The sequence below is a fragment of the Cervus elaphus genome, chromosome 15 (assembly GCF_910594005.1).
Source record: "Cervus elaphus chromosome 15, mCerEla1.1, whole genome shotgun sequence".
NCBI classification, from domain to species: domain Eukaryota; kingdom Metazoa; phylum Chordata; class Mammalia; order Artiodactyla; family Cervidae; genus Cervus; species Cervus elaphus.
Window position 1 is genome coordinate 13,995,460 of NC_057829.1, and position 27,607 is coordinate 14,023,066.

Sequence of the window (27,607 nt, forward strand, 5' to 3'; positions counted from 1 at the left end):
GGGGGATCTTAGTGCAGGGCGAGCACAGTAGCTCTAGCAGCTTTTTGAATGGCAAACAGCTCCCTGCCACAGAGGAAGTGTTGGTTCCTGTCACACAGGCGGCTGAGCAGTCACCATGTAGTGAGACATGAGAGACACCACACAAAACCATTAAGAAGTGATTCCTGGATGGTGAAGCCTGTTCTGTCCTTTCCAGCAGGGCAACTTGCAGAAACCCTGCAGACTGCTAGCTCACCTGGTAGTTCAGTAGCAGCATTGTTTTCAAGTCAAGATTTCTCCAAAATCCAAAAGGTCCTGCCAAAACTCATGCTTCTTTCTTGGTGAGGCAGTGTCTTGACTTTTCCACTGGAGGAAATGTCAGTTTTGCCCAAGGCCTGAAGTCAGCAAATATGTCCTATAAAGGCTCAGAGTAAAAATCTGCTAGGCTTTGTGGGCCACATGGTCTGATGAAACTACTCATCTCTTGGCAGAGGTAACACAAGAGCAGCCTATCAAAATAAATGAATGCAGATGGCTGTGTACCAGTAAAACACTATTTACAAAACAGGTCCAGATTTGGCCCATGGGCCCTAGTTTGCCAGTTGCTGCCCAGGAGTATTATACTAGACCCTAAAAAACATCCTTGACACAGCAGAGCCCTAAATTCCACGCACTACCACACAGGTGTCTTGCCAAGACCAATGAGTGGATTTGGCAAGGTGATCAGTCTCCAGAGGGCAGGAGTTACCAGCCAACTGATGACAGACAAGAATGTCCATGTTATAAGGTCATTAAAAAAATCTTTTGCTTGACGCTAACTCAGAATGTTTTCACTAGGTCAGGGGCTTCCCAAATTCCAGAGGCTTATCTTTCCAGCAAACACATCACATTAAGCACTGAGCTGCAACTGAGACAACTGCATGGTTAAGTTCCTGGTTGTTTGCTTTCATCTGCTGGAATCCATCTGCTTTCTGGGGACCAGACATGCAAACAAGGGCTAGGCTTAACTTCTTCAAGCCTTGGAGTACAGCTCTAACCCCACACATTGCAGACATCACAATTTCTGTTCACTGTCTTGGATGGGGGAGCACTTTCTGAGAGGTTCCTCTTAGCCTTTCCTACCACTATGACTTACTTCACGAAGACCCAAGTGTGTTTCCGGGTGGGGGAAAACCTATTAGCTGCCAAGGATACCCCCTCCTACTCACTCATGGAGATAACCTGAGGAGTCTTCACCTGTTTAATCCAGTGACATGAAACTTGGGCCTGTGAATCCGTATCACCTGGCCTTCCTATGCTCCCACTCTAACAGAGGTTGGCATTAGATGCCTACTTCTAGACTACCAATGCAACAGCATAAGAGATTTGGGTCACTTCTTACCCTTGGCCTCAGAGCATAAGATGTATACATTATCTTTACCATACACACATTGGTGCAATGCTGCCAGGCCCTTCCTCCACACCATCTGATGGTCCCGGGGCCTGAGACCTGGCTCTGTTCTGAAAATAGAAGATTCTGCTTTTTCAATCTGCTTTTTGCTCACATAAAGAGAAGTGCTGGGAGCAAAAGCAGACAGACACCTCAGAACTGCGCCTGCAGGACCCTGACAGACATAGGTGTTAGCCTCACCACAGATGTGGCAGGGTCAAGGGTTAACTGCCTTTCAGGCTTTGCTGCCCATTCATCCAATTGCTTCCACTTCCTCTCTCCTTCCAGAATTGCACATCCATCCTTCTCAACACTCACAATCTCTCCCTCCTATAGGTCAGTCTCCAAGCTTCAATTAAAAGGGCTCCAAAAGTGCTTACAACTTACACACTCACTCCTAATACTTGTGTAGTTTGGGTAATAAAAATTTGAAGGGCCAAGGCACATTTGAAGTTTTCCCAATGTTTGACAAAACTAGAAAACAAGTGCAGTATTTTGTACTGCAGGTCTATTATGAAGAATAGATTTGAGATTTAACCTTAACTGGGGTTCCCTGCCATCAAACTGATTCATCAAAATGGTAACCATTTTCAGGGCAGGCTGGATTTGGCTTACCAACATTTTTACCTCATTTCCTGGAGGAGAGTCTGAGACAGATTTTCTTCATATCAACCACATACCTCAGGTGAGGTGACCAAGTCTTCTAGTAAGAGGCAGGTAAGCACTGCAGCTGCAGTGGGATTTACCGTCATCCAGCACATTCTGGATTTCCTACCCCAGGTTCTTAGAGCCCACTGTTCTTAGTCAGTCTTGTCTGACTCTTTGTGACCCCATAGACTGGAGCACACCAGGCTCCTCTGTCCACGGGAGTTCTCCAAGTAAGGCGGGTTGCCATGCCCTCCTCTAGGGGGCCGTCCCAACCCAGGGATCAAACCCAGGTCTCCCACACTGCAGGTGGATTCTTTACCATCTGAGCCACCCATGAAGCCCACTCCTTCCATATTTGAACCCTTAAATTTGCAAAGATCTACAGGGAATAAACACACTCCCTGAAACTTCACTGCTCTATTAAACCTTCGCCTCTTCACTGCACCCTAGCTCTGGCATTCCTGGGTGATGTTGCCACTGTATCTTTGCCATCTGAGTCTGCAGACGACTGGTGGGAAGAATGACAGGGTGGGGCCATTAAGTTCAACAAAGTTAGGAAAGGCCTAAGGTTCTCTCTAGTCTACCTATAGACTTATTGGATTTGGGCTACAGTGTTTAGTCACTAAAGTGGAAAAATAAAGCTGAGAAAATGAACACCCATGAAGTGAAATTCTCTCACGTTAAAGTCTTGATAGTGTTTAATGTGATTTGTAATGCTGTGTGCAGAGCTACCTGAAATTTAAAATTTGCTTCCCACTGCTAGATAAACAATTTTCTACCAACAATTTGGATGTAGGTCTCAAACTTCAGAATATGCATATCCTGCAATAACCAGTAACTGTGACCCAAGAGTGTCCTATAATCATAAACACGGGAGACTGTGCCAAACAGCACATCTTAAATAAAACCATAAAATTTGGCTAATGACTCAATGTATGTAGCACCAAAAACTAAAGACCCCTAGCTATGAATAGGTGCCACCCTAGTATAAAGGAACAGCAGGATATTACAAATGGCTGATGAATAGAAAGTCACAGGAAAACTGGAACTCTATGTTTCTAGTTTCTAGTCACCATTTCCACTCATGTTTAATGTTTTTAAATTTGACTTTTAATTTAGCCTTAAGAACACAAGGGAAATCATAGTGCTAAATTTAAAATTCACACTGTAACACAGCAGTATTAAATTCAACCACCCAAGTCACTTTGCTATTTGTTGGTGAGTATATAGTCTGTGCCAGTCATTGTGAAAAAGTCTTTTTATTTTAAGAAAAAAATTTAGTTAACAAAAAAATTTAACAAGTTTCACTTAGCAAAATACACCCGAAAGGAAATCACAGTACAAAGAAAGTTTTTTAAGTCAAGGCCTCACCAATTCCTACAGTATTAGTAATGTGTCTCAAATTTCAAAACTAACTTTTAAAAAGCTTAAACTTAACCTAAGAGATTTTAAATGAAAATAAACTAGAATGAACAAACATGAGAAATGTCCTCTTTGAATTAGGGATCTAGCACCTTGAGTTTTCCAAAAAAGCACACCTCCCCAATGTGTTCACGATGATGTGGTGTAAAAGATCCACATTTAACATACTTAAAACTACTTTAAACTCAGATAACATCACTCCAGAAGTACACTACCAAAATGTTAATTGAGAAAAGCTGAAAATAGTTTTAGTTTACTCAATATCACATGCTAGAAGAAAGTTTGCATGAGAAAACACTGAAGAGGTAATTTTTTAATCCAGATTTCACAAACTCATGGTGCAAAATGGGTCCCATAGCTTCCTCTAGAGTAATAACTGCTTTTCACTGCTTGTTGGCTGCCTGTGAAAATTTGACTGAAATAACTCTACTACGAAACTAGTCATATCCACCCATGCTGTTCTGGCCACCATAGCCAGCCCCGTAACAGCCACTCACAGACTGGCTCTCAAGGCCACTGTAAGTGGACTGGGTTGACACCCCCATGCCTTGCATCATCTGGCTGCTATATGCCCCATTGCTGGCCCCAGTTGTGGAATTCAAGAAAAGTTCTATGTATCTATGTTGCATGTTGGCCCTGTCTTTGGACATGGCTGCCACGGCTTCTTCGTGAGTGGCAAACTCAACATCAGCTTCGCCGGTCACTCTTCCATCAGGGCCAATCTCAATGTGGACTCTCACAGGGTTGAGCGGGGAGAAGAAGTTGTAAATGTCGTTCTCTGTAGCTTTGTAGGGCAGCCCTCTCATGTGGACGCAGTGTCCAGTGGTGCTCTGGACAGTGAACTCGCCGTCTCCATACCTGTGGTCATACATCCCAGAGAGACAGTAACTGAGGTCTCTCCCGAACAGGTCGGTGGTGAAGCCGTAGCCATCACTGAGGCCGCTGTACTCCTCATAACCCCCATAGCCTGCACTGTAGGCCCCAGACCTCATCCTCTCCAGGCCTGCCTGCTTGACGATGCCAATATACCTCCTGGCTGTGCCAGGGCGGTCATAGGGCCCTGGCCGCTGCACTGACATGAACTTCAGTGGGGGATCCGAGTATGACCTAACTTCTTCCTGACTGCTCTTGAACACCTCAATATACCTGTGCCCTATTCTCTCCTTGTGCTTCCCTAGAGCCTTCTCTGCTAACTCCTGTGAGGCAAACTGCACAAAGGCTTCCCCTGTAATCTTGCCCTCGGGGTCCACAGGCAATGTGATCCCGTTTGGCACGATTTCCAACCCTGAGAAAAACTGAATGATCTCTTCCTTGGTGCATCCAAACGGGAGTCCTCGAAGTCGCACGAAACCATCATTGGCAGTGTCAGCACTATTTGGACCACTGTGCTTCAACACCCAATCCATCTCGGTTCTGTGGGACTTGAACACTTCAATGTACCGATGTCCCATGCTTTCCCTGTCTTTTTTAAGGGCCAATTTTACATCATCTTCTGATTCAAGTTCAACAAAAGCCTCACCACTCTGCCTGCCTTCTCTAGTGTAGATAAAATGAACACCTGCGACCCCGTCATGGATCGTGCAGTCGGAGAGGAAATTCTGCACATCCTCAACAGAGCAGGACCAGGGCAGGCCACGGAGCTTGACCACAAAGCCTTCACCTCCCTCAGGGCCCAACATCATGGACACTCGACAGAGCAGACGTCAAACAAGCTCGGGTGCAGCTTTGTGTGGCTGAAAAGAAAGCAAAAACTACTTTACATAAATTTTCACTTAACATGTATAACAAGAACATGGAACTAAAGAAAAACAAGATTATTATTACTGCATTACTAAAGTAAAAGGCAAGAGAGTAGGTAGGAAGTCCCATTGTCTATTCAAAACCCCAATCAATGGTGAGGTCAAATTAAGACATATCCAAACAAACAGGTAAGTCCATCAGCAGAGTATCAGTTATATGTGATGCAAACATAGAAATCAAATTATATGCTTCTCAGTTTCACACTGCTATGGCTTGGGTTCAATCCCTAGTCCCATAAGCAGCACAGCATGATCCCCCCAAAAAAACAAAATAAAACACATTACGTTCTTCAATGTAACACATACTTCGCTGTGTTTCACTGAGGGACTAGAAAGGGAATAAACTCTTCATTGTACAAGAGGCATGACAGGTGCCCCTCCTAACAGAGTGCCATGAAGTGTAAGTGGCATCTGACACCCAGAGTCCAAGCTGAAAAAAAAGTAAAGGTCAAATCCATGTCGAAGGGCAGCATTCTGAAAGGCAGGAGCTGAGTCAGACACCAATATATGAATAACATGGACAATAAAAATACAGATAGCACCAAAAATATATTCAGAACAGGCACAAGTATACAGAAATTGTTTTATGAAATTGTCATTTGATATCAAGTATAACAGATGTAGCTATTAAGTCAGTGGTAAAAGATGCCTTTTCAAAAAAAATCTAGGCACATTAATTATCACGCAGAAAAAAGATAAAACAGAATCTTACCTCATATCAATCCCAAAACTATCTCAAATGGCATGGCATATTTACACTATTAGAGCAAAACATGGACAGATGTCTAAAAACGCCACAATTAAAACTAGAAAGCATGAAGGCTAAGAAAAGGAAAAGTAAATCGCTTTAATAGAGACCTGGTGAAGCTAATCAGAGCAAGTTTTAGAAATTTATAAACAAAGGAGTTGCTTCTTCTGTAGCTGAGCTCTTATCTGTGGCTCTGCTCTGGTCAACTCCACCCACCCCAAGGAATCTCCCTCTTCACACAAACTTCACTGAACACTCTTTTCCTTATTAAGATTTCCTCATTTCTAATCGCCCCCTAAGATACATCTTTCCTGATACCAATTTTGCCTCTAGCTACTTGGTTTTGCTTTCCCTTTCAGTGAAATCTCATCCTCAAAAAGGCTTCTTACACGCCCCACCCTACCCCACCAAACCAGTGGGACATCTCACTCTGCCAAGGACCTCCATGGCAAGAAAAGAAACATTTTATCTCCATCTCTTCTGTGCCCACAGGATTTAACACCATTCTCTCTGGAAATCCTTTCTTCCCTTGGCTCTTGGTTTTCCTGTTAATTCCTTAGGTACTCTGCCTCTTCCCCAAGGTTTAACCATACACAATCACTGGTCCCCTTTTTACAGGCAACCTCACCTGTTCCTTTTACGTCCAGGGCCAATTCTGGGTTCGGGACACACAAGTTTCTAGACTTAGACTCCCCAAGGCCAAGACTGGCCTAGACAAACTCCATTCCATAGTTCAACCTATGTACCACAAATGAACACGGCTGTTTTCTGAAACTCTTCTACAGTTCCCTGGTTGCAGCATAAATGGCCTTACCTGTCACCCGAAAGCTCTAGAATGAAACTGAAGCAATCTTTGAACAACTTGAAAGCCCTTAAATCTAATGAGCTCATCGTTTCTTTAGGGGGTGATCCCATTCTCCACCCTAATCCTATTCCTAATCCATGTGTAAATTCTATTCAGTAACTCTTGACTCCCAACAAATATAAAGGTTTCTCATATCTTTCCTTGGTCCCTAGCACACTGCTTGACGTTATGATTTGAATATCAAATCATCATCATCTTTGGGCATCACCTTCTTCCCTTTCTAGTTCCTGTACCAACAAGCCCTTTCCAAGACATTCACATCAGCAACTTTTCCAATCCTTTGTGCCAGCCCAACCTGTAGCTGTTTTAAGAGTAATTTTATGTCACTCTACTGTTTCAACACCTCAGTGGCTCCCCACTGTCTTGAACACAAACCACAGGGCCAAGGGGGTGCTCAGGCCTTGAAACTTTGACCTGAAACACACTTGCATTAGAAAGCAAACAAACCTCTATTTCCGTATTTCTCTGTGCCTGAAATGTGGCAGGCTCTCTGCTCCACTGGAACTGACATAGTAATTATGTGTCGGAAGATAGCCCACCCAATCTTCTGTCTAGCTAAATCCCACTAATCCTTATGGTCTCAGCTTATATTTACCAACTTTTCCACAAGACTTTCTCCCCGCCCCCCCCAATAAATTAAATCTATCCTTCTACGATCCCAGAGCATTCTAGGTAAACAATTCATAATTTGTTTAAAACTCTGCAACTGCATTGAGAGGCTCGCAGCAACAGACTTATCTGTTCTGTAGGTCACTGTAGTCCCACTCCCAGCACAGCAGGCCCAAGATTAGCAAGAGATTAACTGATGGCCACGTGGGGCCAACATCACCTTCTAGAATATGGCAGTCTGGTTAGATTAAAAAAGACAAGCAGAAGGGAGAAAAAAAAACACAGGAAGTATAAAAGAACAAATATTTCATGTAAGAATTAAAGTGCCCAAAACAAAAATTATAAAGCGAAAAGAGCACTTTTCCAAAACACGGATGTACTTCTAATACATAAAGCAATATCCTTACTTTTGACCTCAGAATCCTCTACATTTGGATTCTTCGCAGACTTTCAGTACTTAGAACATTAACTAAAACTTGTGGAAATGAGAAATGACTTTCTGCTCAACATTAGATTTACAGCTAGTGAAAAAAAATCTTCACTCAGGAAGTTTTCTGCATCAAGAAATCAATCATAAACTGAGAATTAGTTTTCTTAAAATAGCTCACCTTAAAGAACAGCGGGGGATGCCCACAGTCGAAGACACTCCAGGTAGGTAACGAATCGTCCTAAAAAAGAGCGACAAGGATATCTTGTCTTAATGCCCCAGCACTCCCGGAGAGTGCAGAGGCAGCAATCCTCTGGCTGAGACCGGCTCTGAGCTCCTCTCCGAAGTCAGAGCCCAGGCTATAGCAAGCCTTAAGCGCTGGGCTGCCTTAAAGTAGGTACACGCCCGCCCCACCCCAACAGCTTTGGAAAGGTTTAAGTTTTTCAAAGGGTAATACAGAGAATAACAGCCTGGAACCCTCCCACTTGCCCTGAAAGATTTACTCAGAAGGCGCATTCTGTACAGAAAACCCTAACAGGGGTAAGAAAATTTAAATACCCAGAGTGGGAGGTGCACCTTCTGGGCGGGGCTGGGGCGAGGAGCAGTTCCCGGAAGCAGAAGGCGGGAGGGGGAGAGGAGTTGCGCCGCTGATCGGCACTGGAGACCAGGCAGTGTTCACAGTTGCGTGCTCCAGGCAAAAGTAGTTTGCTGTAACAGTATTTACAATTTGCAAACATCCCTGGAGGCCTGGGTGGAGATATTAAAAAGATTTTCCTTCCCCTGTTTTTAATAACTTCATTTCTTGAGACCTGTATTTGATCTAACACTGCTCTTTTATCTGAGAAAGAATGAGGGGAGGTAGTGTTTAAATGTTTTAAAATAGGAAAACCATCAACCACAGAATAAAGCTGTCCGCAGACTTTGGTATGTCCAGCGAATTCGTTAAAGCACATTCTTAGTTTTAGAACCGTAGAATTGAGAAAAGTCAGTTCCCCTGAGCCTGTTGTCGTAGACACAGTACCTGTCTTGCATCCTGTTACATGACATACTACTTTGGGGGAGCAAAACCTATATAAAGTACTACAATTTAAGATTTTAACAGTTTCAAATTCTCGAGACGAGGGTTTTCAAGAGGCTTCATCAACTGTCCCTCTCCTCTCCTCTCTATTTAGAGTAGAATCTAAAGGGTAAAGCCCAGTCACCTTAGTGGTCTGGGCTTTTATCACCCTGGGTTTTATCACCCTGCTACCTACCTTACTTGCTCATTCCAGAGTGGTCCGCAGACCAAAAGCCCTTGTTCGGACATGCAAACCCAGGGGCGGTCAGACGCGAGGAAACCGATTCCCAAGTGGCTGAACCATGGCGCACACATGTTCAAGCGTTAAGGTTATACACTGGTCTCCCACCCGGCTCCCCGACAGCCCGTCGACACCGCCGGGGCCAAGTGTTACAAACACTACTCTTGGGTCCAGCACCTGGAGACTGATTTTGCGCAACTCCACCCCCCTGCCCGCAACAGGTCTAGGACGTTAAGTGTGCACAAAGACCACCCAAGGATCTTGTTAAAATGCAGATTCTAGAACAATAGATCTGGGCCGGGGCGAGATTCAGCATATCTAACTGCTCCCAGGAGGTATTCCACAAGAGTTCTACCTCACTCTATACTATACTGGTTAGGCAGGATTTAGTTCAGATCCAGGTAGCCCCATCGAGATAAACAGGGCGCACCTCCAGCGCCCGACTGATTAGGTTTATCTACGAAGTACACAGGGCGGCTGAAGCTGCGCCCCCACCGTTTCTATTCAGGGACGGGAACTCAGCAGCTCCCTGGCTTCACCCTGCTTTATCCGTGTCACAGTGGAGCCTGAGCAGCATTTTCGCCCTTACTTGTAAATGAATTTTAACCTACAGCTGCCAGCACGCACAGACTGCAGTGGCTGTCTTAATTAATCAGAAAGTTCTACCTCTTAAATCACAGTCCGCGGGAGACGCCGCCTCAGGATTACGCAGTTGACTCTGCCCTAAAACTTACCGCTGAAGAGAGCAGGACCGATTTCTATTTTCAACCAGCAAGCGCAGTTTACAGCCAAAGGACCCCCAACTCCACCCGACGCTTAAAAACGGAGAAGATTCCGCGGAAAGGCCAGGTGCACCTCCTTTTGTTATTAACCTGAAATTGAAACTCAACTGGCTGGGGGCAAACGCTTCGTACCAGGCTTGAAATTGCGCTCTCAAGCTCGCGGCCACGGGCCGCCAGGGGCGCGTCTGAGCGATTTCGGCGGGAAGCGCGGTATCAGTCCCGGACGCTAGGCTGCTGGCGGGGGCACTGGGACGTGAAGTGATTCGCTCGGCCTCCAACCGTCGACCCGACAGCCTTGGGTCGGCAAAGCCCTACAGGAAGGCCCGACGACAGGGCGCCCCATCCACGGGCCTGGGCGGGGTCAGCGGGAGCTTCCGGGGCGGGGCGAGCTACGGGTTGGGGGAGGGAGAGGCTTGCCTGGCCGGGCGAGGTGGGGGGAGGGGAAGGTCACGAGACTTAGGCTCCAGGGGCACAAGGTGGGAGGGGGCTCCCAAGGCAGCGGGGACTCACTAGGGTGGCAGAGTTTTCAGGCCGCCGAGAGAGGCAAAAGTGTTCGCGAAGTGGGAAAGAGTTCTCCTGCCCGGGCTTCCCGGAGCCGCAGGGGAGAGAAGGCGGAGCTCCCTAATCCGAGGGGCTCCGTGGAGCCGCGAGTTCCCGGGACCCGAGGCGGGGGCGGGCGGGCGGCTCCTGGAGCTGGAGGCGGAGCTCCCGGGTCGGGTCGGGGGGACTTCCTGGGGACGCAGGGTAGGTGGGGGAGGGGGAGTTCCTGGGGCAGCGAGGAGAGGGCAGAAAGAGTTCCTGGGGTAGAGGGCGGCTGCGCGGGAGGAGGTAGGGGAGTTCCCGAGACCCACGGGGGCTGGGGGGAGTGCGGGCGGGGGTCGTCCGCTGGCGGCGGCTCACCACGACGGATCCGGGGCCTGGAGTGCGGAAGGCCGGCGCACGGGGCTGCGTCCCGGAGGCAGAGGCCGCGTGACTGGGAGGGCGGCGAGCCGGACGTGGGTCACGGGGTGTAAAGGAGGAAGTGCCACCGGCGGGCCCGCCAAGATGTCACCAATGGAAACGCGTCCTGCAGGTGCGGCCGCGCGGTCGGCCCAGGCAGGAAGTGGGAGGAGGGAAGGAAAGCAACGAGGAAGACCGTTCTGAGTGAGCTCTCAGGAGAGGTGCCAGGGTAGAGAAAAGTCCAGAGTACGGGCGGAGGGGAGGGGAGGGGAGGAGTGGCCGGCACCACTCTTAAGGCAGGAGAAACCGTAAAATTAAAACAAAAAACACAAACTCTTTAAGGCAGGAAAGAATTCCGAATGAAAACTAATGAACAAAAGGTAGAACCCTCTTTGTATATAGATATATACAGTACCTTGTTTTGTAGATTTGAGCAGTCATATAACTATTTTTTCAGTTTAAAAGGATTAATTTTAAAACTTGCAATTCTTAAAACTTTACAACCTAGCAAACAATTGCATTTTATGAACACTTGAATCTTAATTCAAATGAACTGGAAAACAATTATAAGGCAATTGCAATGTTAGCAGTGACTTGAATTTATATGAAGAAACTATAAAATTTTAGTTGTAGCTTTGTTGCTGTGATTTCTTATAAGTCGTTAAGAGATTCGCATGATTATCTAGAATCTGTTTCTAAATAATCTGAGTGGTGGGAGTCAGTACGGACGAAACAACATGGGCCACTATTTAGTAATTATTGAAGCTGGGGAATGGGTACATGGAGTTTTATACTATTGTCTTTTGTGTATGTTTAATATTTTTAGTAATAAACTCTATCTTTTAAAGTCTAAGAACCTGCTTACTAGAGATAACAAATTACAGAATTTATAGAGAAAAAGGAATGAAAATGTAATAATGCAGTTTGCAGACTGGGAAACTGGATAAGCACAATAGTCTGTCCTTCATCAAGATAGCTTCAAGGGAGCACTTACTGAATAAAAGAAATTTAAGAGAATTATCAAGGATTATCAAGGATTCACAATATATGGGAAATATATGGATCTTGATTCAAACAAATTGGTAAATATAGGACAATTTTGGAAATACCTAAACACTGACTAGAAATTTGATATTAAAGTATTTTATTTACTTAGGTTACAGAATTAGCTATCCTAAAATGAAAGGCATTACTTTTTAGAGATACATTTTTAAATATTTGTGGGTAATATGGTGTGATGGCTGGGATCTGCCTCAAAATTATCTCTAAAAAAATTATCTCTAAGTAGAAAGTAAATGGGGGATGTAAAGAAAAACTGTCCACAACCGGTAGCTATTGAAGCTGGGTGATAGGATTTAAAATGCAGCTATCGCACAGAAATGAGAAAGACACTAAAAACTCATACATTCAACAGAGAATATTCTGAAGAAAAATTAAGTCACAAAATTGGTTTGTTTGGGGAAAGAGTTACCTACAGAAATGAGTACCCTGAATGCTTCCTGAGCATTTTTTTTTTTTGTCACTTCCTAAAATCCTCTTCAAAACATATTCTTGGTAATTTACATGACTGACATCCATTTTCTCACTTTTTTCAGTGTATTTGTTTCAGTTTAGTAGTGTTATATACGCTTTCTTGGCTTAACTGGTTGATGACACTGGCTAGCTGAGTGTTAATAATTCATCAGTCACGATAGGGTTCCTGCCCAGTGAAGGAACAACATGTACAGAATACACAGGGCAAAGTATTGGGACAGAAAACACCCCAAAACACCTGCAGCCAGGACTGAGATCAATGAGGGAAACAGAACAAGATTCCCCCAAAGCCCTGAAGGCCTGATACCGTATTTTGGGCTTTATTTACTTTAAGACCAATGGAAAAGTGTTTTGCTTTCCAACAGAACAATCTAGCTGCTCTCTGGAAATGAATGATGGGAACAGATGCATGGAAACTAGATGGGAAGAGATAAGACAAATTTTGGAAGAATTGATGGTACCCTGCAAAAAAACATTGTAGTGGAAACTCAACTGTGTCAAAGGATTTGAGTGACATGCAGCAGGATAAAATTTACTCAATCTCAAGTCATTCATTAACCCAGAAATATTGTGCACTTACAAGATGCAGGCACTGTGCTAAGTCCACAGAACGGTGGACTAGGAATCAATAAAGAATAAACATCTGATGACAAATTATGAAATAACCCCAAATTAGAAAATGGGGGTTAACTCATATAAGGATTCTGAGGCAATGACATTTAAACAGATCAGAAGCATGAACAGGGGTAGAAATGTTAAAACATTTTTACCCTGGTATACAGGTAAGATTTAAAAGTATAAGTTAGTAGACCGTGTTTTCTATTTTTGCTTTGTACATTACCTACTTATTTCCCCCTGGATACTTGTTCAAATTATTTATATTTTTAAAATGCAGTCATTTGTTAGGATATGTTTTGGTGTTAGTTGCTTTGTAAAAATTTATAATGGGAAGGAATATGAAAAGGTATAGAGAGCTGAATCACTTTTCTGTACACCAGAAACTAACACAATATTGTACATTAACTTCAATTAAAAAAGAGAAAAGCTACAGATGGGTGATTAAAATACTTTAAATGTTTGCCATTACATTTTCATATGTCAAAGAGGATATGTCATAATTTGAAAGCAACAGGAAGGCTGTTTTCCATTATCTTTAGACTATTAGGCTCTTTACCTAATAGTAGCTAAGCCTGGGATAATAATACACTGTTTTCCCCAGTGTTTATTTCTCAAAAGCTGTGTTAACTAAAAAGCAAAAATAGTGCAATATAATGCTAGGTAAATCATATCTGTAATGTTTGTTTTGAAATGATCATATCTATAATGTCTGTATTGAAATGAACACAAGGAACAATTTTTTAGCCAACATAAAAAACAAAAGGTTGTTCCATGATATTGACTGCATTTTGTTGGTGACTCAAGGATCAAGATCTAAACTTAGAACAGAAAAAATATCAGGTGTGGCAGTTCATAAAAAAAGAAACACTAGATCTCCAGTGCTAAAATCTGTTCTCAACATAGGGAAATATCTATCACCTGTATTAACAAACGCCCACAGTCCATTCAGGAGGCCTGGAACTTCCTCGTGGGACTAGGTCAGATCACCTGCAGGTGCCATAGGAATGGAGACAGTTATAGCTCCTGGTGCTCAATGTTCACTGCTCAGGACCACAAGCACACTATGCCAGGGAAGTGGAGAACAGAGCGAAGAGCAGCAAAGGAACAGGGCTATGTACTTCAAAGAGGCTCCAGCAACAGTAATACAAGTCAGGCAACAGCTTAGAATGGTTTTCTAGGAAAAGTACTGCACTGAACTTTAGTAAATATTTTAACAGAAAAAATTCAGATACTTGAACACAGAATGAAACATTTTCCAGTGCTAAAAACTGAGTTTTGATTTATGGTCAATAATGGAAGAAAGGTTAGTGGCTTGGAAAACCAAATAGAAGAAATAAGCTCAAAACAAAGGGAAAAAAAAAAACAAGGGGGAAGAGATGAAATTCAGTGAACTCATATAAGAGGAGACAGGACAGAAGAAACATGCGAATGATAGGAATTGCAGAGTAAAAAGACAAAATGGAGGCAGGAGAAGAGATAAAGAATGGAAGGAAACCTTCCTGGCTTAAGATAAACTGTTGTGTAGCTCCCCAGATACTTTAAAAACACACAAACCGAGCATATGTTGGTAAACTCCTACATTTAAAATGCAAAGGAAAACTGCTTTGAAAAAAAGAACAGGTTAGGTACAAAGGATAAAAATACAGTAGCCCATAGCACTCGAAATGTGGCAGGAACAAACTAAGAAGTGATAAAATTTAGTACATATACAATGAATTGCAGGGAATTCCCTGGTGGTCCAGTGGATAGGATCCCACTTGCTTGCTCACTTGCTGAGGGTGAGGGTTCAATCACTAGTTGGGAAATTAAGATCTCAGAAGTCTTGCAGTGCAGCCAAAAAAGAAGGGGAAAAAAACAAAATTAAAATACTTATTACATATTTCTGCAATGCGGGAGGACCCAGGTTTGATCCCTGAGTTGGGTAGATTCCCCTGGAGAAGGAAATGGCAATCCACTCCAGTATTCTTGCCTGGAAAAGCCCATGGACAGAGAAGCCTGGCAGGTTACAGGGGTCACAATGAGTCAGACACGACTGAATGACTTCACTTTCAATTTTTTCATTACATATTGAAATGATATTTTGGATGTTTTGAACTAATCACAATATATTAAAATAAACAATTAAAACATTTCTCAACTCATTCTACAAGACCAGTATTAATTACCCCTGTTATGGGCTGAACATTATGTTCCCAAAATTCTTATGTTAAAGATACCCCAGTACTTCAGAATGTGACTGGACTTGGATATATTTATAGAGATAGCTAAATTAAAGATGACATAATTAATGTGGTCTGTATTCCAAAATGAAGAAGGGGCAATGTGGACACAAAGCAGAGGGAAGACAGCCACCTAAAATTCAAACAGAGAGGTCTGGAACATATTATCCCTCAAGCTTCTCAAGAGGGAACCAAACCTGCTGATACCATAATGCAGGACTTCTAGCCTTCAGAATTATGGCACAATAAATTTCTGTTTAAGCCACCAAGTCTGTAGAACTTTGTTATGGCAGCCCTAGCAAATTAATACACTTGTAGACGTCAAAACCAGACATCACAAGATAACCCTTAAGAGCATAAATGCAAAATCCCAACAAAACACTAACAAAATGAATCCAGCAACCTATAAAAAGGGTTATATGCCATAATGAAGTGGAATTTATTCCAGGAATGTTTCAACATAATATGTACCAGGCCATTTGTAGCCACATGGATAGACCTAGAGACTATCATATTAAGTGAAGCCAGACAAAGAAAGACAAATATGATACTGCTTATAGGTAGACACTAAAAACAAGACACACTTACTTACAAAGCAGAAAGGCGGCTCACAGACATAGAAAATAAACTTATACCAAATGGAGGGGGTGTAAATTAGGAGGTTGGAATTAACATATACATACATGAAATAGATAACCAACAAGGATCTAACTGCATAGCACAGGGAACTATACTCAGTATTTTGTAATCACCTTGAAGGAAAAAGAATATACACATGAATAACTGAATCACTGTGCTTACACCTAAAATTAACATATTAGAAATCAACTATAATTAGTCAAACAAGAAAAATATACTGGAATTAGTGGTGGTGGCTTTTTACAACTTTGTGAATTAAAAAAACACCCTCTGAATTGTACTCTTTAAAAAGGTGAACTGTATGGTATGTGAATTATATCAAAATGAAAAAAAAAAAAGCATTTGTATCATAATTCTATTGGACAGCACTATTCAAACCAAATATTTGTTAAGTAAAGCAGAAAAGACCTCAAGTAGGGTGAAGACGAAGACTGGAGATGTGAATTGTGGACCATCCCTGCGTGCAGATAAACTTAAAAGGACAGAATGTGGTAGGAATTTCTAATATTTATATAGGCAGGACTTTTGAAAAGGCATACTGTTAAGACAAAACATAATAGTTTAGAATTTTTTCATTCTTGTCATTTTTCCTTTAAACGAGAATCGATTTTTGTGTCATTTCAGAGATCTTTCTCCTGGCCCAAGGCCATATGGACATTTTTTAAACTTAAAGGCTCTGTTGTCTTCATCTACATTTGTAAACATTTTAATCTACAATAAACTTGGAATTGATTTTTCCAAGAGTTTTAGAATGTTTATACAGTTTCACAGGCTAATTTCAATCCAGAACTCACATGAAAAATTCCTACATAAACATATAAGACAACCAAATCCAACAATACACAAAGCTACTTAATACATCATGATCAAGTTGGATTTATTCCAAGAATCCCACTGTAATTCATTTCAAAGTCAATCACTGATGTCATATTAATGAAGGTAAAATAAGAGTTAACTAAGAATTTTTCATGTTTCTAAGAAATGCTAAGAAATATCCTAAATTACAAAATTCCTCTTCACACTGGAAGTAGAGAGCTTGTCTGATTATGACTCACATATAGGGTTACAAATATACACACATCAAAAAAAAAAAAAAAAACAACCCAACCTAAACATCTTATGCATGGCTAAAAATAGCATAAGCTATGCAAAAACACCACTGATAAAATGGGAAAGACATTTGCAATTTACTCCCCCAAAGTGTTAATATCTTTAACATATAGAGAGCTTCTAAAAAGAGAAAGTCTAACATTCCAAAAAAATTTTAAAAGGCTAGAGATATTGACAATTGATAGAATATTGACATGAAAAGATGCTCATCGCCACATAAGATAAATTAGAATTGTAAATCAAGCATTGCAGCACTATTTCTAATACGAAAAGACTAGAACAACCCAATTGCCCATCACTAGAGGTCCAGTTGAATGAACTTTGATGGATCCACTTAAGAAAGTATTATATCTTAAACTCAATAAGCCAAAGACTATGAAGTTGAGTCAGGAAAGTCAGGAACCAATCTTAAAGGCACTCCCATCAGCCAAAAATTGAATAATGTGAGCATCAAAGAGAATAAAAGCTACAATGGATTTAAACACATCCTCTATGATAAAATCCATGACTTCATAATGATACCAGAAAAATTACTGATTTTGGCACATACTAAAGATTCAATTCATTATGCTAGATATTGATAAATATAAAAAAAATCAAAACCTTAACCTGCCTTTTATAAAAGTACATCTTAGAGTAATCAAATGGTAAAGAAAATTTCCTCTTTATAGGAGTACTCCTGCTAATAAATAAGGAGGAGTACTGAATTAAAATATCACAGATTTGGAAATAATTAACAAAACAATGCATCTAGAGAACAATCAATAGCTGCCAACATCACAAAGGACACCAACCAATAAGTGTCTCTGGCAGGAGTACAAAACACCTCCAATGCAATATTTAAAAAAAATCTCAAGGGCATCAGAACAGCAATATAGAGATTAACTAACATTTTACAGGAAATGCAGAGGACAGAGACTCAAACAGCTCCATGGAAATGCAGTCAGAAAAACCCAGAGTGTGAGAAAAGATTTCTACATGAGACACAAAACCTGAATTCTGCATAAGAAGAAACTTTAAAAATAGAAAACCTTTAGACCATCACTGTCTAATAAGGGAGCCTCTTGTCACAATTGAAATGTGGCTGGTGCAAATTGAGACGTGCTATAAAATAAGCACACATTGGATTCTGAAAGCTTAGTTCAGGAAAAAAGCATGAAAATTTATTACATGATGAAGTGGTATTTTGGATCTATTTAAGGTATATATATATCACATTAAACTAAATTACTAAAGTGAACTGTATGTTTCTTTTCATCAGAAAATGTTAAACTATGTGACTTGCATTGTATTTCTATTGGACAGTGTTGCTCTAGCCTAAAATATAAAGGGAACTTCCCTGGTGGTCCAGTGGCTAAGACATGGTGCTACCAATGCAGGGGGACCAGGTTTCATCACTGGTCAGAGAACTAGATCCTGCATGCAGCACCCCAGCACAGCCAAATAATAAAAAAAAACAAACACATAAAAAAAAAAAACAAACACGTAACTCAAGAGATATTTATCTACCAAATACATAATGAACTTGTTTGGATCCCAAATCAAACCAACCAGCTATATAAAAATATTACACAATCAGGTACATGTGAACACTGAGTATTAGATATCAAGGAATTATTTTTTAGGTGTGATAATGGTATTGCGATTATATTTTAAAAGTCTTTAGAAATACAAAATGATGAATAAAAATCTTACTATGCCTGGGATTTGTTGTAAAATAAGCCAGGCTGGTCTTGGATGAGCCTGGCTCTCCCTCTGCCCCGTTTTTTGTCTTCCTCAAGAGCCTTTGTGGCAGCTAACTAGGGGCAGGGGCCATGGTAGAGGACTGAAGCCTCAGGGAGACCTGCGTCCCAGTCCCACCTATATCCCTAAGACACATCTGTATGATGAGAACACAGTAACACCTCCCTGCAAACTGGTCATGAGCATGCGATCAGAAAATGTGGGAAAACACCTAGTTCTGTGGGTGGATCCAGTTAAGGGTCACTTAATATGTTTCTACAAAGAATCTGAGAACCAGAGCTCAGATTGGAGAGGGCAGGTTGGTGGTATAGTCAGCTCTGTGGAAGGTGGCCCCCTCCATTTCTGTAGTGTCTCCAGGAACCGACACCAAAGGGCACACACCCCTTCTCTCCACACTCTCCCTCAGTTTCGGCCAAAACAAGGACTAACTCTCCTCAAATCAACTCACATTTTTTCAGTTATTTTATGTTTAAAGGGAGCTCTGTAACAACAGTACTCAAGTGAAAACCAGTCACTTGCCAGTTAAAAGAAAAAAGCAACAAAAAGCAAATAATACAAAAAGAACGTTACTAAAATAAACGTTAAAAAACAGACACCATAAAACGGAAATAAAAAACCGAATCAACTTACAGAGAACGCACACAGGAAGATGAGATCCCCCAAGGCAAAGGATGAACCTGCTAAACACCAGTAACAAAGCGATCTCTCTCAATATTCATTAAGCGCAGAAATTACCTTTAAAAAAAAAAAAAGGCCTAAAAATAAGCACTGAAAATATCACTTTTCACTGATAGGCTTTTATCTGACCGGAGAACCCGAAACTATTTTCATTTTTACTAGAAATTCAGAAACAGTCAACTTTTAAAAACGTGACTGAAATACTGACAATTATAGTAAAATGGATAGTTTCGATGGTGTTTTTTAAAAGATTTCCCGCCTTCAACCCTTCAAGTTCCACGAGGGTCGGAACACGCCAGGCCCGCCCCCAACGCCGGCCGCCTGCGCCCCTCCCCCTCCCAGCCGGCGGTTCCCGGAAGCCACCGCGGCCGCACTGCCCCCCTCAGGGTATGGCCGCTCGCGGGCCGCTCTCCCGCCGAGCACCCGGCCGCAGTGGCAGACAGGCGCTCTCCCCCCACAACCTCGAAAACAGTTAGTGAAGCACAGTGGTTCGTCTTAGGACCTCCAGGGGTAGAAAACTGCCAAGGGCGTCCCAAGGGACGCGGGACTCGCTGGTGCCCGGCGAAGTGGGGGGTGGGGTGGGGCGGCTCTCCAGAGTCTGGGGTTATTTGTTGGGAACCTCTGAGAGCCCCTTTAGAGTACATATTAAAGGGGAGAGTCCTACGGCCTCTCCAACCGTTCAGGTAAAAGACCCGGGTCCAAGGGCAGTCGGGTCCCCGTGACTCGCGAAGCCTCCCCCGGGCCCCGGCGCCGCCCTCAGAGAGCCACGCGGGAACAGGGAGGTGGAGGCGCAGCGCTAACAGCGTCCAGAAGTTTCTTGAGCTCAGGCAAGAACGGGCAGAAAGCACATTCAAAGATAAAAGTAGTTCAGGACAAGAAAAAAGAAACGGCCAAATTAAGATAGCTCAGTAGAAGTGTGGTCACCAGGCCAAGACAATGAGAACTAGAATTTCAACCAAAATACAGGAAGGATACCTCCGACAACAGGAGACGAATGAAGATGGGGCTCAAGGAACACACACCGCACGGAGAGGAAGAAAAGGCCGCAACGCTCGAAAGTGGAGGCTCGGCAAGCGGGAACGTGGGAGGGGGGAGGAGTCAGGTCCAAACTAGTTCAACTCGTGGACGCGTTCAGCCACGTGCAAGTACGTACCGCTTTCATTTTAAAATGACCCTCCTCGAGCGGTAGCCTGGTCTTCCCACCCTACTCCTGTCAGAGGCGCTAGGGCTCTGCTTCCTCTGGAGTCCGCATTAGACTCTCCTTACCCCTCCTTGCCTCCCCAAGCCCAAACCTCAGCCCCGCGGTCTAGTGCCGGAATGTAAGGCCCCTGACCTCAAATCCACCTCCCTCGAGCCCAAATCTCAATCTCGCTGTCCCCACCCTCAGTGGGCCGAGTCCCCTTTCAGTACCCTGTCGGTCCCTGAATACACAGCCCCTGACCTCAGATTCCATTTCCTCCGACTCCAAACCTCAGCCCCGCGGTCCCAACTCCCCCCGTAGGCCCAGACTCCAATCGGTTCCGGGTGTGAGGCCCTTCACCCCAGCTCCCGCCTCCGCTGACCCCCAAATCTCAGTCCCTCGGCCCTCAATGCCAAGTGCCAAGTTCCCAGCCGGTCCCTGGTATGCCAGCCTCGGACACCGCCTGTCCCACCCCTCACCTCGGGCTCCGAGTCTCCACGCCCCCGCTTTTCTTCACATCCGGCACCTTGGTCGTCCCTCTAAGCACCTAGAGGAGGGTGGAATGCCAGGGACTTGGCAGTTGTGGCTGAGGCAGTTGAGGCTTGTTTACCATCACCATGGAAACCCCTGGCAGCGCGCCCCGAGAGGGGGCCCCGAGGGGCGGGTTCAGGCACGCGGCAGGCCCGAGTCCACAACCCCCGCCCGTTGTGCGCACTTGGCGCTTCCGGAAGCCCTAAAGCTCTCGGAGTGCCCTACCCCTCCTCGGCCCCACGCCCAAGCACCCAGGAACAGGAGCCCCAGTAACTCACGCCCCCGACCCCCTCCCGGCTCCCGGCGTAAAAGCTGCCCGGTTTCCCCGCACAATCCCACCTGCTTCTCCAACAAGACGCGGCGCAGTCCCACTTCCAAGACGGAGCCGGAAAGACGCAAAGACCGCGGAGGGGCGGGGTCTCCAAGGCGGGCGTCCGGGGGCGGAGCCGCGGGGGCGCCATTGTGACGCTCCCGGAACGGAGCCGGGGATTGGACGGCTAGTAGTAGGGCGGGGCAGGGGCGTGCGGAGCGGGGGCGCGCAGAGTTGGGGTGCTGCTGGGAGGGGAGTGACGGGATCCGGGCGAGTTCTCCAGGGTGGTTAATGGGGCCCTTTTGAGCCGCAATAGCTACTGACTGGGAGAGTACCCCACATATTGAGCCCAAAGGACGCCTGGATTGAAGGCCAGGGCAAAAGAAGAAAAACAGTTATTTCCTGCTGAGAGTGAAGAAAGGGAACCGAGAACACCGGAAACCGATAAAGGCGGCTCCGAGGGCAGGGTTTAGAGAGGGATTAGCAAATTGACCTGGGGTTGCTCAAGTGATTATCTCTTAGGCTGAGAAGTCCCAAGGTTGCTAAAGGTGGCCCTCAGGACCCCGAGGCAAATTAGTTTTCAGTCAGAGCCCCTGAGCAGACTGGCAAGACGGTAACTGAAATGGCTACCCTGCCTGAGGCAGTGGAGTAGATTCTTTAATTTGTTCTGGGGTTAATAATCATTATCATTTGATTTTTGGAGCTTCCATTAAGAGGAAGATATAAAGGCACTCATCACTGCTTAAGTAAAAGATTATTTTAAAAACCACCAGTTAAAAAAAAAAAAAAAAACCACCAGTTAATAAGGGGATGCTTGGTATAGGGTCAGATTATGAGTGAAAGTGAAGTGTTAGTTGCTCAGTCGTGTCCAACTCTTTGCGACCCTGTGGACCTTAGCCCGCCAGGATCTTCTGTCCCTGGAATTCTACAGGCAAGAATACTGTAGTGGGTTGCCATTATGAGTAGTTACTATAGAAAAGGAAGAAGCACAGTTTGTCACCAGAGTTTGATTATAAGGGGGAAAGAAAAGTAAAAGCAAGAGGACTTGAAAATTAAAACTGATGAGGCACAATTACAGAAAACAGGTTCTTCAAAAATCAAATAAGTTATTTTTAAGAAATCCAATGACTCCATCACAGGTCAGGTTATAGAAAAGTCTGACTCTGGAGAGAAAATACAAGTAGCTAATCTGAGGCAAATATTCAAATTATACAAAAAAAAAGCTTCAGAATTTAGAGACTGAAATCAGGTCCAATAAGACATGTTCCTACAAAGCACTAAGCAGGCCTCTGAGTCATGGGGCTTTCTGATCCCCTCATCAAGTTTGACAGTTCTCCAGCATTCATCCATGATGCAGTAATCTTAGAGGCCTTCTGTAAATGAAAGACTGGGGCCTTGGCCTGATACTGAGCCTCCCCTGCTCCTCGGGAGTCATCGCAGGTGTCCACTATGAAATCTTTTGCAGGTGAGCACCAGCACAGTCATGTGTGGATTTTCTTCCACAGAAAGCTCAGACTGGTGCCACAGATCCCAGACCTTTTCAACAGATGTACATCTCATCTCACTAACTGGAAGATGCTTGCCCACAGCTAGTCTACATGGACTACCTCCTCAGCTGTGGGGCCTTAGAGGCCTCCACCTTTTCTTTTCACATCTGTGTCCACAAAAGTGTTTCACCCAGGCTCTGAAATCAAAAGACATCTTTTTTGATTCTTGAGAGTGTCTGCACAAGTGCACCTCTACCATCTGATTTACAAACAGTTGAATTCACCACAAATGAAAATCACCCAAAGACGTATCCTCTTACAGATAGACCTGCCTGTTTACTTCCTGTTGTTTATGTAAGTAGATTATTATCACAAATTTAATACCTTTTAATAAGTATTTTATTTTGAATTTTAAAAATAAGCTCATGTCTGGAAACCACTAGCAAATAGTATAGAGTTTTGTCTAGAATTTCCCAGTTGGTACCCCTTGAAAGAACACTTTACCCATTAAACTTTACACCTCTCACCCCTTCTTTCCCAGGAGAGCATCTGTATAGGTAGGATCACAGAGATTCAGAGAAGGTTCTTACAATCACATTATCTGTCAAATGGCAGTGGTGATAACAACAGTGAACCTGTATTGCATCTTTGGGCTTCGCAGGTGGGGATAGTGGTGAGGAACCCACCTGTCAATGGAGTTAGATGCCTGAGACAAGGGTTTGATCCCTGGGTCAGGAAGATCCCGTGGAGGAGGGCATGGCAACCCACTCCATTACTCTTGCCTGGAGAATCCCATGGACAGAGAAGCCTGGCTGGTGGGCTACAGTCCATAGGATCACAAACAGTCAGACATGGCTGAAGAGTCTTTGCAAGCATGTATTGCACCCGCACTGTGCTTTCCACTGTTTTGAGTACTTAATCTCATTTAAGCATCATAGCAACCCACCAAGATGTTACTGTAACTACTTAGTAGAAGGAAACTGAGGTATAGAATTGTTAGGTGACTTTCCTAAAATTACTTGGCTTGTAGATAGCAGGTCTGGGCATTGTGCTAAGGCACTCTGGTTTCAGAGTGCAGCGCTAAGACACTCTGGTTTCAGAGTCTGCCGTCTTTTAAGTACTGCACTCTCAAGCCAGTGAGAGATAGGTCTTTCTGGGTTAGCTCCCAAGCGCCTACTCTGCCTCCCTTTCCCATGTGAAGGAAGGAAAGAATGAAATAAAGTATTGAACTGCCCAGCCACAGTATAGGTCCAGTCCAAATGGAATGTTTCTCATTGAGGCCAGGTGCTGTAGTAGCCAGAGATGAAGGATGAGATAACCCAGGTGGGACACCAGCATGCTCAGCGGTCACAGCCTTGTCTGGTTAATTTTTTTGACCAACATAGGAAAAAATGCATCTTTGAAGTGGCAGTACCACCACAGAAGACTGGATCCCTAGGTTATTTGCAGTTCTTTGGGGATAGTTTACAGTTCTTTCAAACAGCACTTTGTGTTAAATAGTAAAATAGGGGTTATGGCACCCCATGAGCTTGATGGTTACTTGCTTGAATTGGTTTTTTTGTCTCGCCAGAGACTGCAGTGGGGTTGTGTGGTCCTAGGCAGTGCTGTGTGGCTGCCCTTACTTTATTTCCACAGCAGGCCTGGTCATCAACAAAGCCTGACTTAAGCTGGGCCTAGTTCTGTCACCATTCTGTGTTGTCACCCGTTAGCCTCCATGGTCTTTTCCCCACCCTAAGATATGTACAGTTAGACTCTTTCACTTCTGTGGGGCCTCGGGAGTGAGGAAACCTCATCTGCGTCAAGATGTGCTATTATCTGCCAATTAGATCTCAATATAACTAGAAAAAAAATTTGCTGGATATAGGGCAGCTTGCAGCTTTTCTCTTTCTCTCTCAGTAACCTCCACTTTTCAGAAATTATGGAATATTTAAAACATACAGAAAATTACAGGTATTGTAAAAATCTAAGAGATTTTGGCATACTACTTCCTTTCATTGTTTTTTGCACCAAAAATTACAGAAAAACCAGTGTCTGAGATGCTTTCTAAAAGTAATTACTCTAAAAAGCAATTACTAGAATACAATTTTTGGATGATGACATATTTCAAAATTTGAGAAAAAAATTGAAGATAATATGTACATACAGTCAGTCAGGAATATTGAAGCTTTGAAAGCAGAAAGGTAACAAAATATGTATTCCATTTGCATAAAAAAATTTTTTTAAGAATATTGCTTGCTATAGTATAGTTTGTGTGGGTGTGCATGCTCAGACCTGTTTGACTTTTTTCGACCCTCTGGACTGTTGCCAGCCAGGCTCCTCTGTCCATTGGATTCTCCAGGCAAGAATACTGGAGTGAATTGCCATTTCTCCATTTCTCCAGGGGATTTTCCCAACCCAGGGATCAAATCCGAGTCTCCTTTTGTCTCCTTCATTGGCAGGCACATTCTTTACCACTGAGCCACCTGGGAAGCCCATTCTGGGTGGGTAGGTGTGTGCCATCTTGATCCAGTTTGGAGGTCCTAGCTAGAAGTTAGTCAGTTCCTCTTCTTAAACAGCGGATTAAGTCCGTATCACCAAACACCACTCTTATCAGGCCCTCACACTCTGGGACCAACATATGCTCACCCTAATTGCCCTGGGGCCAGATATCAGAGGAGGGACAGTCCCTGTGCCTAAGAACCTGCTGAAATTATTCAAATTAGCCAACCCCACACCCGTTTGCTCTCTTTTCCTTCCCACAAAACCACAATAAAAGTCCTTGCCCACACTTCCCCTTTGCTCTTCAGTGTGACTGACCTAGTGCTTCCCCTAAGTAGCCCTGGTTGGCATGCTGTGTTCTCCCCCAGGAGCTGTGAGTACAAAACACTGTAAAATTCTTTCCGGTTTTTCTCTCTTGATCTGCATCTGACTTGGTGATACCCGAGCTGAGATAATATGGCTAAAACAATTCCTTCCCACTGCAGCTTCTAGTTCAAAACTATCATGACTAGATAAGTGGAAAGGAGCCTGGCAGTAAGTTCCGTGCATCCATACTAGCTGCTTCTGGGGTGCAGACTCCTGTCTCTGGTTCTTCATAGCAGAGTTTGTGCTCCCCATGGTCCAGTGAGCTCGGAGGCCAGGGTTGGCCAGTGATTTTTGAGCCTCAATTCATATGGCAAAGAAGTGACAAGACAGAAGTGTGGGCCCAGGCCATATGGGTTGCAGTCCTCCTTTTGAGAGCTCACTACATGCTAAGAATTTTCTTTCTCTTAAAAAAAAAAAAAATTATTTACTTGGCTGCCCTCGATCTTAGCTGTGGTGTGTGGAATCTAGTTCCCTGACCAGGAATGGAATCTGGGCCCCCTGCATTGGGAGAGTGCAAAGCCTTAGCCACTGGACCACCAGGAACGTCCCTAAGCATTTTCATTACCTATGTTTTTGTCAGAAGTTCTCTATCACTTGGGATTTATTAAGCAGCAATGTGTCCTAACATTTTCATTTTGACCATTTCATTTATTAAAAATGAGTCCCCAGTTTTATCCTGGAAAATTAGAATAAATTTGAGATCTTTATCCTCATAATAGGAGTGCTTAACAATGTTGACTTTGAAAGTTTCTGAACTACAACAGACAAAAAAGGGGGATTAGAGTTTATAAGTTAAGAGTCAGTTAAAGTGGTTTGGTGTATAGGTGGTAATGAGAGACAAAGGTGGGGGAAAAAAAACAGAGAAGGAAAGGATAGGACTTACTCCTCTTATGTATAAGGAGAAACCAAAACTTTTCTGCATCACAGACAGCCTCACATCAGGAATCATTAAAGCTACCTAAACTCTTGCTCTTGTCAGAGCATCCCAAGAGGCAGGCCACATGGGGTGCTATAAAGAAACTAGGGGGGTGATTTTATGCTTCTTAGTAGCAACCTTCTAAGCAAAACATTGCCCAGAATTCCCTTTCCTGAGTCTTTCTGAATGACTAAGGGACTATAAGATTCTTCTGTGAGATCTGGGGGTGGAACCTGCCATAGCTTATCTTCCTTGGTGGGTGGCAGTGGCTGGCCTTGCAGCTGCTCCATTTCCCCTGCATCTTCTTTTTTCTCTCTCTCTTAATATTTATTTATTTGACTGTGCCAGGTCTTAGTTGTGGACATAGGACCTTCAATCTTCATTGCAGCATGTGGGATTTTCTTTTTTTTTCTTTAGTTGTGGCTTGCAAGCTCTTAGTTGCAGCAAATAGGATTCAAACCCTGGGATTGAAGAACCCAGGCACCCTGCATTGGAAAGTGAGTAGTCTTAGCCACTAGACCATCCCCCTACCAGATCTTCCTTAACTTCACTGACTCCTGGGCCAGGTATGAGTTTAGCATGGCAATAAAGGGTCTTCTACTGAACACCCACACTTCCAAGGTCAGAGGCAAGAAACATAAAGAGAACTGAAGTGAATTTCAACTCCAGCTTGGATATGTGACTTCCAGCTTGTTCTTGCTATCCCCCTCTTTACATCCATCTTCCCTTCCTGACAGAGACTGCTTAACCAGCTCCCACAGTGGCATAGCTGTCAAATCCCTCTTACAAATTATATATGCACGTTTCTTGATGGTTCTGTTCTTCTCTTTGAACCTTGACAGATAAAGGAATTT

General features: G+C 43.7%; 1 protein-coding gene across 15 annotated transcripts; it reads right to left on the bottom strand.

Annotated features, from left to right (window-relative positions):
• Window positions 1-3,299: 3,299 nt before the first annotated feature.
• Window positions 3,300-21,624, bottom strand: HNRNPF (heterogeneous nuclear ribonucleoprotein F). 15 transcript variants are annotated; one of them, XM_043925486.1, is made up of 5 exons: window positions 10,907-11,059; window positions 9,959-10,096; window positions 9,180-9,278; window positions 8,108-8,167; window positions 3,300-5,211 (listed from the first exon to the last, which is right to left on the bottom strand). In XM_043925486.1, exon 5 carries the CDS (start codon window positions 5,158-5,160, stop codon window positions 3,916-3,918), a length of 1,245 nt encoding a protein of 414 aa, XP_043781421.1. In that variant the 5' UTR covers window positions 5,161-5,211; window positions 8,108-8,167; window positions 9,180-9,278; window positions 9,959-10,096; window positions 10,907-11,059; the 3' UTR covers window positions 3,300-3,915. The 15 variants fall into 15 exon arrangements, with proteins under 15 accessions (XP_043781421.1, XP_043781425.1, XP_043781411.1 ...); XM_043925490.1 differs by having other exon boundaries at window positions 3,300-5,229; XM_043925476.1 differs by lacking the exons at window positions 9,180-9,278; window positions 9,959-10,096; window positions 10,907-11,059 and adding exons at window positions 19,438-19,542; window positions 21,536-21,610.
• Window positions 21,625-27,607: the final 5,983 nt, after the last annotated feature.

What these genes read in the sequence shown, in the direction of transcription:
- HNRNPF (XM_043925479.1), bottom strand. Translation starts at nt 5,160, where the DNA reads ATGATGTTGGGCCCTGAGGGAGGTGAAGGCTTTGTGGTCAAGCTCCGT.